Raw genomic sequence first — 12,378 nt, 5'->3', positions numbered from 1 at the left:
CTGAACTTACCTCACACAATATACCAAATCTATACCAGATTTAAATATAAAAAATGAAATCACAAGAGGGAGGTGGAAGGGGGGAACGGGATGGGGAACACATGTAAATCCATGGCTGATTCAGGTCAATGTATGACAAAAACCACTGCAATATTATAAAGTAATTAGCCTCCAACTAATAAAAATAAATGGAAAAAAATGAAATCATGAAAGAACCAGAAAAAATGCAGAGTTACCTATGTAATGCTGATGTATCCAAATTTAAAATGACAATCTAGAAATGTAGTTACTGACATAGAAGAAAGGTATCAAGCAACAAGATCCCATTTTGTGAAAATACCTATTTATATGCATAGAAAATTTCTAGATATGCATAAAGTGTTAATAGGGGTTGTTTGTGAGTAGTTTTTTAAAGCTATTTTTTCCTTTTTGCTCCTCTTTTCTATGTATGTATACGTGCATGAATTTACGTATGTGTAATAAGTAGGTATTTCTGGTATAAAAATAATAGAAGTTAATGAAAAATTCTTAACTTCCCTTTCCCTCCTTTTCCTTGTACGGTCAAACTTCCTCCAGGAATTTTTTTTTCCTCAACTAACCAGTATATTTCCTTAAGTCTCCCCCTTTTAGTACTTTCCCATTCAACTGTAAGTTCTCTGAGAATAGACTTGTTTCATTATTTACTGTTCTTCCTTCCTAGGCATGCTCAGTAAGGACTGATTGCATGGTGATCATTTTCTCAAAGCCTGCTTCAAAGTCTGATATAACAGTGAAGTTAAAGTCACTCAGTCGTGTCCGACTCTTGGCGACCCCATGGATTATACAGTCCATGGGATTCTCCAGGCCAGAATACTGGAGTAGGTAGCTGTTCCCTTCTCCAGGGGATCTTCCAAACCCAGGGATTGAACCCAGATCTCCCACATTGCAGACGGATTCTTTACTGGCTGAGCCACAAGGGAAGCCCCGAAACTGGAGTGGGTAGCCTCTCCCTTCTCCGGTGGCTCTTATCCACCCAGGAATTGTACTGGGGTCTCCTGCATTGCAGGCGGATTCTTTACACAACTGAGCTATCAGGGAAGCCCACAGTGTAACAGTAGTAACCTTTTAACCAGCCAAAATGGTCAGAAGCTTGGCCGGGGCTAACACAATCTGTCTGAGGGCAGTGTCTGCAATGGCTGTCATCTCACTGGTCTCCCAGGCTGAGGTAACCAACTGGTTAGCTGGTAGCTGGTTGATGGGATTAGGCCTTTCTATGTAAATCCTTCCCCAAAAAACTTTCTTGTTCAAGAAGGTGGCCCTTCTCAAGCTGCCTCTTATTTAGTAATATCTGTCTAGCTGTGCTTCCTTGCCAGAACCTCTGTGTACAATCTCAGTGCTGTTGTAAACATAAAAGATAGACAGTAAAGAAACTGGGAGGAGAGAGAGAAGAAATGAGGATAGAAGAATGGAGGATCATGACCTTAAATGCAGCACGTTACTAAACCCAACCATAAACATTCCCTGCACATAATAATACCTACAGTTGCACATGAAATTATTTTGCCAGGAAAGTCTACAGAGACATTGATTTTCAAGGGACTGATGGCCACACTGGCAGCCCTCCAAGTTAAGAGACTTTACTGACTTCTGATTGAGTCTGCTTAGACAGAATCTTTGATAGAGTGAGCTCTTACTAGTAAAGACCATTCAGGCTTGTTGCAAGAGTAAAATGAGATGGCAGATGGAAATATGTTTTATAGTCAATAAAACAATATACAAAAAATGCTTGATGTTCTTCTTGTGAGCTCCTGAGGGCACTGACAGGGGTTTAATGTGGTCCAGTAGTATCTTCATGGGAGTTTGGAACAGATTTCAAATACCTGCATCTAAAGAAAATGAAATCCCCCTACAGAATGAAGTGAATTGTGTCCCCAGTAGGGGAAAACATGCCTGCACGTCTGGAGACAGCTAAACTGTGTAATGTCTGAGGAGTGATTGTTACCTGACTATATGAGAAAAGCCTTGGGTTTTCTGAGTGCCCTCAATTGATTAGAATTGTTTTCTTTAGAAGTAATTCCCCAGAAAATGCTTGTGATTTCATTGTTGGTGAAACTGTTGACACTTCTTTTAAAGTGTCTGTTAACTTATGATAAATTACAGTAGGAGTTCATGTGGCCCCCATGTGAATGTATTATGGCTGCACTGCTTGAATAACTAACAATTTAAATAACGGCAAGGAAGGGACTAAAAAGTAAACTGCTACTGCTCTGCTCCATCCATGAAAATGACCTTTTTTTCCTTCAAGCTTCAACACGAGATTTCATATCAGTTCCTGACCTGAATGTGTGTCTCAGGACTTGCATAATTAATGGAATGCCGTCCTAAGGTTGTTGAGGTCTGCATTTCTGGACATTTCATTTTTATGCAGAAGTACTCATTCCCTCACTCCAAAGATTAAGCCTGAAAAATTTTTCTCCCTAGGAAAGAATCTTCCTTGTAACTTTATTGTTACAACAGTCAGAGACAGATTGGGGAGGTCTGATAGTTGTTAGATGCCTTGCCAATAACCTGACCCTCAGCTTGGGGCTCCCTCAAATTTGCAGTTTCTTAGTGGTTCCTCCTGTGAACATCTTGAAGAATACACACTGTCTGTTAATTTGAAGTGACTTAAATTTCCTTTTTTTCTTTTTAATAGGTCCTGTTAAAAACAAGAAAAAGGGTAAGTCAGTCTCTAGATTTTATAAAATTGCCGTCGTGTCTTTTCTAAAATTAGAAGAAAAAAATCAAGGGAGAAGGATTTTTATACTCTTTCAGTGCTGTTTGTCCATTGTTTTACTCAGTCACCTGTGATCTTGGGTACTATAGCTTCCAGGGAATAAGAAATATCTATCATTTTTCAGTGATGCTCTATTAAAGATAGAATTGCTTCTTAGCAACTTATGAAAGTTGTTTTTGCTTTTCTTTCTTGCTCCCTCTTCCATACAATTCATTTACCTCTCTTTCCTTCATTCTTCCTTACTCTTTCCCCTGACCTTCTCTTTTCTCCTTTTTTTCCCCCTCATTTATCAAATCAATGACCAGGTGTGAATGATGTCCTGAGAGATGTCCGTACCCTCTTTTTTGGCCTAAAAGCTATCCCTCGCCTATTTCTCAAGTAGTCAGGGAAGGTATTTCTTGCTCTGGCATTTCAGTATATTCTTTATAATGGAAAAACTTGGCTATAGAAGTACCCTGACCTTTTAGTCTTTTCCAAGAAGCTTCTAGTTGAGCGCATCCATTGTACTATTGCTGGGTCTGTAAGTCTCCAGTGTACTTGCAGTAGGAATGACCCATGAGTTTGTACAAGAGCTTGCCTTCTTGAAAAGGCAACCCAACAATAGATAGGTTCCAAAAGACAGGACCAGGCAATATGGTTCACTCCTTAAGACCAAGAAACCCAACCTTGAAAACAGTTTTAAGTACATATTTGTTTTTGTGTTCTGACCTGGGAAAAAAATAGAGTGAAATTTATGATTTTTCATTAAAATATTCTAAGTGAAATAATTCTGTTTGTTAACACTTCTGGAGCTTTATAGAATATATTATCAACCCCAGATTAGACCCAAAACATTGGCTTCAGCTGCCTCCTGTCACTTCTCTGAGCAGTAGGGTACTCCAGTGGCTTGAGGTGCCATGGCTCACATGGGAAACTTGTGTCCCTATTGGATAGAGGCTGAGGAATGGCCTGGCCCCTGAGGACCTGAGCTGAGCAAAATTGGGAAACAGACAGAGAACTGGAGTCAGTGAAGAAACATTTCTCTGTGGGGCCTGGGCATTCACCGAGCTATTCTGTCTTTTAAGAAAGTAAATTTGACTTTCAAGTGTGCAGTTTTCTTTTCTTGTCAGATCCCTTTAAGACAGAAATTTTAACAAACCTAGAAAGCTTCCCTGGCCTGGACAATGACACCCTCTGCTCCTAACACGAGTCCAGGGGTGACTTCTTTTTTTCTTAATAGGTAGCCTCAAGAGTACTTTGTAATGATAACTATTAGGGGTTTTTTCCTACTCACTCATTCACTAGACAGTGAATAAGCATCAGCTGAGATACAGAGATGAAGATAAATGGTTTCTGCCCTCCAAAATCTTCCAGTGTAGTTGGAATCATGGAAGAACACACAAATAATTGCATTATAGTGTTTAAAAATTCAATCATAGAAGCATGAGCAGGGTGCTGGGAGAACACAGAGAAAGAACAAGTAGTTCTCCCTGGGGAGTGAGGTACCACATCTCAGAGAAAATATTATCTAACCTGGACTTTGAAGGATGAGGGGGAAAAAGGGGGATTAACATTCTAGCAAAGAGAACTGGCAGGTCTCAAAGGCATGAAAGAACACATCATATCTGGGGGAACAGCAAGTAGGCTAGTGATTTACCCAATTACAAGGCATGTGTATGGTGGGGAACAGCACCCGCTTCAGTGTCATCCAAGGGATGACCCCGAGAGAACACGCTTGGCAGTGGTAATAGAAGGCAATTGTCTAGGTGAGAAGCTCTGGAATTACAAACTCAGGAGATCCCAAAGCTTCTGGCAGTGACTCGAATCGCTGGCCAGCACTACTACCTGGTATGTGGGCCATTATTGGGAATAGAATGCACAAAGGCCTTAAACATTTGTCTTGGCTAAAAGTGATTTAGAAGCCATTTAATACAGATTTCCTTGGATACAATGAGTAGGCATATGCCTAAAGAGGTAAATTGATTTGTTCATTTCATGTCCATCCTTTAACGGAAGTTTCCCCCTCCCATAACTCTCTCTCCCTCCTCTTAGTTCATCCTGTCAACAATCTGAGTGTCACTAAAAAAATGTGTGTATTCTTCCATCTAAGACTACACAGGGTAACTTTATATGTACAAAAGTCTCTGGGCTTTTGCATCATGAAGTGCTCTGTTAAAGTAAGGAAATCCAGAGAAGGAATGCAGTACTCTAACGTTATCCTCTTAGTCCGGGGGTCATTTTGTGCATGCTTCTCTCTGGGCCAATTTTCTATAAGGATGCAAAGATGAGAAGTGCACTTGCCTACACCTGGTTGCAGAGAAGCAAAGACCACCAGCTGCAGAACTAGATCCCAGCAGGAGCTATTTCCCAGATTCCTTCTAGCATTTTCGTAAGTGAACATTCTCTGTTTACACTGCAACCAGTATTCTCTTTCACTGGAGGAGTTTCTGGCTCTGATTCTTCCAAAATTACATTAATAATCACAGGAGACTCACAGTCTTGATACTGAAGTTCACACTACCCGCAGAACCCCCTCTAGCTCAAAAATCACTGTTAGGCCTGGAAATTCTGGGACAGAAGACAGCCTACTATGCACCATCCCATGTGTCTGTGCCACCCATAAAAGAATGAGAAAGAAGCAGACTTTATAATCAAACTAGGGAAGCCTCCTGACTATCAGGATTAAGTCAGTCCTCCTTATGGAACCTCAGTCTTGCGAGGAAACTTAGAGAAATCATCGAAGCCAAGCTCCTCATTTCACTGATGGAGAAACTAAGGCTCAGGGAGAAGAAGGAATTTGCCCAAAGTATGTGTCCATGGCAGAGCTGAGGCTTACAGACTTATCTCCCAGCTACAGATTCCCTGTTTTTTCCACTACACTAGGTGGAATTGAAACTTGGGCACTGAATAAGCCTGACTTGGAATCTGCCCAAATCTGAAGGGAGATGGCTTTCCTGTTCAGCATCTTAAAATTGGCTAGATCTCGGAACTGGGCAGATTGAATCTTTTGCTGCTAAGTGCAGGGAAAATGCTAAAACTCCTGCCTCTCCCTGGGAGAAAAGCTCTCTGTACTTTCCTTATTTTCCTCCCTGGGGAAGGGGCCCCACAATGACCCTGTTGTTTCATTGTAAATGCAGATGTGGTTAGACATGGACAACTGACCTCTTGAGTGGCGTTGCCATGGGGATTGGGTTTCTTGAGCACGGCATTCTCCTTAAAAGAGAACCTGATGAATCAGAACAGGATTCTCCAGCCTGCAAGTCCAGGAAGCCAGAAGGCAGTGTCAGGAAAGAGGTATTTAAGTGAGACTTGACAGGGTTATATTTTAAAAGGAAGAAAGTATCACAAGTGAAGACACCATGATGGAGGCTGGGGAAAGGTTCCCATTCCTGGGACTTCCACAAGACTGTGGAAAGGCAGGGAAGTGAGGAAGCAGCCGCCCTCCTGTGACCACCTGCAGTTCTTGAATTGGACTGCACAGAGCAAGGAGGTAAACAGGAAGGACTGGAGCTTTCAGTTCAAGGCCACAGTTAGGACTTGGTTAACGTAGATCTGGTGGGAATATGGGAAGGACTGGAATGTGGAATAGGAAGGCTGAGACTGCTCTGAAAGGAGAGCAAGGAGGAAATGGGGAGGATCTGGTGGCTTGATTAATAATACATTCAAGAATAGGGCCTCTGAGGAAAGAAGACTCTGGGAAGCTAGATTATTTAGCCTATAAAAATAGAAGTTGATAGGTGACTTAATGTCCTTGAGCACATTAGGGTTATTGTGTGTATGATGGCAACTATTCTTTTCTATCTATACAAACAATAGAATAAGAGCTTAAACTTCCACAGGAGGAATTTCAGTTCAATATACAGAAGAACTTCCTAACAGTGAGGGGGTGATAAACATTGGAACATGCTACCAAGGGATTCGGCAGAATTTCCTTTCCCAGAGCTCTTTAAAAATAGGGTTTAGAGAGGTCAGCTGAGAAAGCAAAACCTGCCTGCTGCTTCCTCCACAGCTCAGCTCTCTCTGGTCTCCACCACCCCTTCTTTCCTTATGTTACTTGAGCCTTCTCTCTCTCTCCTTCTCTCCTCCCTCCCCCTCCCCCCACCACCTCTCATCTTCCCAGACTCCTTCCAATTCTGCTTTCCAGCCTTCATCCCAAGTTCAAGTCCCTGTACATCCTGACTCCTACAGGAAGCCTTCCTGGGGCTGATAGTCTTCCTAAGGTCAAGCTGGCCTCCTAGCTTGCTCGTCTCATCCACATCAAGTCCGCCAACCTGGATAGTAAACATGAGAGCCACACTCTGCAACAATAGCCCAGTTCTCAATTCTAAAAGGTTTTTTTTTAAGGTCTACCCACTTGGTGATTCTGATCCTTTGGACTTAGCCAAACTGTAACCTTTTTTAAGCCTTCCCTGACCTCTCCAGCATTTTGTCCCTACAATTAATGCAACACTTCTACTGTCCTGTGACTGTGTCTGTTTCCACATGAGACCAAGTTCCTTGAGGGTCATTATTTCTTCAAACCCAGCCTATAAATGCTGATTCATGAAACACAAAGTGTGTGTGTGTGATGTGTGATGAAAGTATCCACCTCTTTAAGAGCAGGAACTCCCAGAGGGCCAACTTTGTGTCCTGAGAAAGCTGTGGGACTCCTGACAGTACACTCTCAGTCAATAATTATAAATGTGATACCTAATGTCATCTTTCAGGAAAGAAGGCAGGACCTCCTGGACCCAATGGCCCCCCAGGACCTCCAGGACCTCCAGGACCCCAAGGACCCCCAGGGATTCCAGGGATTCCTGGGATTCCAGGAACAACTGTTATGGGACCACCCGGCCCTCCAGGTCCTCCTGGTCCTCAAGGACCCCCTGGCCTCCAAGGACCTTCTGGTGAGTTCTTCCATCTCTCCACTGTCCTAGGCTCCTTAAAAGTTCTCTAATAGAACAGGAACAGGTGATCCCAAGGGCAGTTTAAAATGATGGTATGTGGTCTCCTTGCTCAGTGGAGAGTTAGGAATTGGACAAGCCAGTAGAGCCTGCCCTTCTCTAACTTCTTATTTATGGGGCTTCCCAGGAGGTGCTAGTGGTAAAGAATCTGCCTGCCAATGCATAAGATGTAAGAGACACTGGTTTGATTCCTGGGTCAGGAAGATTCCCTGGAGGAAGGCATGGCAACCAACTCCAGTATTCTTGCCTGGAGAATCCCATGGACAGAGGAGCCTGGTGGGCTACAGTCCTCAGGGTCGCAAAGAGTCAGACACGACTGATGGCGTGTGGTCTCCTAGCTCGGTGGAGAGTTAGGAATTGAACAAGTCAGTAGGGCCTGCCTTGCTCTAACTTCGTATTTATACCACCCTGTCAAGGAAGAGATACCTGTTCTTGACCTGTGGATTTTGTCTCCTCTGATTTCCAGCATCTAGCTTCACATACTGATGTTTGATTAGAAAAAGGCAAAAGGGAGGAATGGGCTTCCCTAGTGGCTCCCAGGTAAAGAACTCACCTGCCAATGCAGGAGATGCAGGTTTGATCCCTGGCCCGGGAAGATCCCCTAGAGATGGAAATGGTAACCCATTCCAGTATTCTTGCCTGGGAAATCCCACGGACAGAGGAGCCCAGTGGGCTACAGTTCATGGGGTCACAAAGAGTCAGACACAACTTAGCGACTAAACGATAACAACAATGTTGGGGGCTGGACAGAATGACAAGCCCTAGAGTAGTCTCATCCCATGAACTCTGAAATGCCTTTCCCATAGAGGTAGACCAGTAGTCACTGATAATCAAGGAGTTGGAAACTTATGAGTCATTCAGGCTGTGGAAGCAGCAGACAGAGGCACCAAGACCAACCTGTTGAGGAACCAAGTGCTTATTGTGTTACATCCTTCCCCTACCACATTGCCCATTTGAATAGCATTTAATCTCTTTGCATCTTTCCCCTTGGGCCCAGAAGGCCATCCCAAAGGTATTGATGCAGATACAAACCTGCCTAATCAGAGTTGACAGAAGTCAGACTGCCTGGGCTTAGGTCAGTTGCTATTTCCTTCTCCTGCTCCCCTCTTGTGTCTTGGGGCTTTTACAGAAATGGACTGTTCACAGCTGATTTCTCTGGGTCCAAGAATACTGCCGCAAGACTCATGTTCTTTGACTGGTAGTTCAAACAGGGCTAATCAGTGTCATTGTGGCCCCAAGAGATGCAGTTTGGAATTTTTTTTCGTCCAATCTTTCTACAAATATTCATTGCGTACTTTCTATGTGCAAGAGATATATTGATTAGTGGTTCCTGTTCTCGTGGAATTTATGTTGTACAGGATGAGAGTGACAATTAAAGAAGCAAGATGTTTACAAATGGCAATGCATTCTACAGAGAAAAGTAATAGAGAACAAAAGGCTAAAGAAGCAAGCACCATTGTCTTGGGGTCAATGGTGGCAGGAATGCACTCTCCTGTGTCACCATGAGTGCTCAGTGGCACTTGCCTTGGGCCATTGTTGGCAAGAGGCCAGTTTCCTGCTGGGTGCTGGGCACACTGAAGATGCAGGTCAGGGACAAGTCAGAGAAGAAAGGGGTGTCATCTCCCACTCCAGAGCCCCGCATCACACCCTGACTCTCCCTCCAGCTCTGAGTCCTGGAAAATAAGGCTCAGATGCTGCTTTGCAAAAGGCTCAAAGTGAGCCTGGCTTGGCTCAGACAGGGAGCAAAAGCTCAGTGCCATTGGCTGCCTAGATGAAGAGAAAAGCAAGTAGACAGAGCATACCCTCTGATTGGCCTGTCCTATTTTGCAGGTGCTGCTGATAAAGCTGGAACTCGAGAAAACCAGGTTGGCTGGGAATTGCTGTCTTGCTGGGAAGGAGGGAAGGCCACAGGCCTGAGCCACCCTTGAGTTTGCTCCCTGCTAAGTTTGCTGAGGCTTTCTTTTGTGAGGAGACCCTGGAGGTTCTGGGGGTTTTTCATTCACAGCCCCCTCCCATGAATAGAAAAACTTTGCCCCAGGGCCTGCTTTTAGCAACAGAACTGAGCTGTGGCTATTTTTCCCCATTCCCTAGGAGACAGAGGGTCACCACAGCCAAGCCCAGTAGTCAGCTGACATGAGCTGTCAGTGAGGCCTATTCACCTGGTCCTGGGCCTCCCCGGCTACACCAGACACCTTGTCGGCACTCTAACCACCTGACGTCAGCAGCTTAGAAGTTTAAGAATATGTTCTTGAAAATCAGCCAACCAGTTCCAGGTCAAGCCCAGCCTGGCCTTCTGCCTTCAGGGCCTGAAGGGCTCCTCCCTAGTCTCTGAGCTTCCTGATCCATCTCTACTGGCAGTTTCCACCACCTCGCCTTGTCTCATCACGGCTTCTTTCACTACAGCTGTTTGGCCACAGCAATCAATCTACACAGCTGCACGGTGCTGGATGGCTTGCAGGGTATTTTATATTCTTCACCTCAGTTGCTCTTCAGACATCTCTGTGAGAGAGGCCAGACAGAGATTCTCAGCATCCCCATTTCACAGTTAGAGAAATAAGGCTCAGAGGCATTACGTCTGGCAGAGCTATAAAATCATATTACCCTCTAGGAGAAATGTGGCCACTCACATCCCAAGACAGGGTAGAGGGGTCAGAATTGGGATACAAATGAAGACTAGAAGGTGGAATCCTGGCAACTGGTGGCTGAGCAAGCAGCCATTTCTCACAGTGACTATTTTCTCTGTTCTCATCTTCCCAGCCAGCCGTGGTGCATCTACAGGGCCAAGGGTCAGCCATCCAAGTCAAGAATGGTAAGAGTCAAAGTAGGCTCTCTCCTTAAGAAGAGTTTCTTCCCCCCACCACCCTTACCCACGGCCTTCAAATAATCACCCAGCCTAGTTCCTCTCAGACCTCGGAGGTACCCTTGACACTAGGGGCCATTCTCTACTCCATTTTGCCCTCTGCTGGCTGTTTCAAGTAATTGCTTGCCCTCAGACTGGTTACTACAAATTGCAGTTAGAATCACAGATTTAAAAAAAAAAGAAGTTGAAAAGGGCTTGAGACATTGTCTAAACCAGGGATTCTTGGAAAGTGGAGGCTGAATCAGAGTCACCATTGGGAATATGTGTAGTCTGATCAACATTTTCACAATACAAATTATAGAAAGTAGAAATACATAAAATCAAATCTTCTTGTGTGATGTGTCTAGGGTAGAGGGGCATTTCTCTCAGGGAAGTGGGGGCATGTTAGACTCTGTAGGAATTATGAGATGCTAGTGTCTACAAAAAAAGGGGGTGGATTGAAGGAGGTTAGAAATCCTACTTTAATGTAATGCCTGCATTTCAAAGGTGGGGAAACAGAGTACCAGAGAGATTGGACAACACCATACTAAATCTACTGCCTTATGTTTGTATGGTACTTTAGAGTTTTCTACATACTTTTTTTGTCTTTGATTTGATTTGATCCTCACAACAAAGGTAGGCATTAGCTCCTTTTTACAGAGACAGAAACTGAAGCTCAGAAAGGTTAATTAACTGGCCCAAGATTTCCATTAAGAGTAGGAGCTGGGATTCAAAACCACATCTCTCTGACTCTTTCCACTGCACTATGCTACTTCAATGATGTGTGTGTATACTCCACCGAGTGATTAGCTTCATTTTCTTCCCCAAAGAGACATGAACATTCATTAAAGAACAATGCTTTGAAATAATGTCCAGTCCCCAGGGTATACAAAGCCTAAAATGCATGAACCCCCAGGAGCCTCAGGAAGCAGCAAACCAGCCAAGATGCCAGATGCTTACAGAGCTTGGAGTAGAAGGGAGGGGCTATGAGTACAGAAGCAGTAAATAAAGGGTCAGAAACCTGCTGCATGGGGACAGCTTCTAAGAACCCAGTCCATCCTGAACTGGCTGTGCTCTGCTTCCTTACTGACTGGGCTTGGCTACCTCTCGGACTGCCACCTGGATGCCTGACTTAATTGCCTCAGAACTATAAGTAAGAACACAATGGCACCAAAACCCAAACTGTCCTGCTGGGACCAGGTGCCTTGGGACCCAGGACGCTGAGTAGGCCATGGTCACCATCTATCCAGGGAGGAGTGAGACAGTCAGGAAATAGATTTGTTTGGGTGTCTGGATGGGTGGCCTCAGTGTTATGCCAGAAGCTACTGATTTTGCTCTCACCATACAACAAGACTAGTTCCGACCCCTCTGGGCCAATCCCCCAAGTCGTCTATACTGATCTTTAGTTCCAGCAGAAGCAAGAGTGAGGGGTCAGAGGTAGGAAGATTTCCTGCAGAGTGGTCCTCCGTGAGGGACAGAGCCAGGGCGTCTCCTTTGAACTCCTATCCCATCTGCTTATCACCTCAAGGGAAGATGGGCACCTTTTCCTCACCTCGGAAAGGCAGACTGCCCGAGACTAGCCAAGGATGGACTTTCAAAACATGTTTTCTTGGATGAAGAATGGATTTTTTCAAATTGATTTTTAATTGAAGGATAACTGCTTTACAATATTGTGTCAGTCTCTGTCATACATCAGCATGAATCAGCCATAGGTATACATATGTCCCCTCCCTTTTGAACCTCCTTCCCACCTCCCACCCCATCCCACCCCTCGAGGTTGTCACAGAGCCCTGGTTTGAGCTCCCTGTGTCATACAGCAGATTCCCACTGGCTGTCCATTCTACAGATGGTAGTGTATATTC

At 44.4% G+C, this 12,378-nt stretch overlaps 1 protein-coding gene across 4 annotated transcripts in view; it reads left to right on the top strand.

The window, feature by feature from the left end:
- EDA (ectodysplasin A) overlaps window positions 1–12,378 on the top strand; it is a 363,445-nt gene that overhangs the window by 343,975 nt on the left and 7,092 nt on the right. For all 4 annotated transcript variants that reach the window (XM_061136568.1, XM_061136567.1, XM_061136566.1 and 1 more), the window contains exons 3-6: window positions 2,675–2,698; window positions 7,441–7,620; window positions 9,508–9,542; window positions 10,435–10,486. In XM_061136568.1, the coding sequence (XP_060992551.1) occupies window positions 2,675–2,698; window positions 7,441–7,620; window positions 9,508–9,542; window positions 10,435–10,486 (291 nt within the window). The remainder of the gene's footprint in view (window positions 1–2,674; window positions 2,699–7,440; window positions 7,621–9,507; window positions 9,543–10,434; window positions 10,487–12,378) is intronic.

Source organism: Dama dama, chromosome X (genome assembly GCF_033118175.1).
Source record: "Dama dama isolate Ldn47 chromosome X, ASM3311817v1, whole genome shotgun sequence".
In the NCBI taxonomy this organism is placed as follows: domain Eukaryota; kingdom Metazoa; phylum Chordata; class Mammalia; order Artiodactyla; family Cervidae; genus Dama; species Dama dama.
Note: the sequence above shows the minus strand (reverse complement) of the source record. Positions and strands in the feature narration are given on the sequence as shown.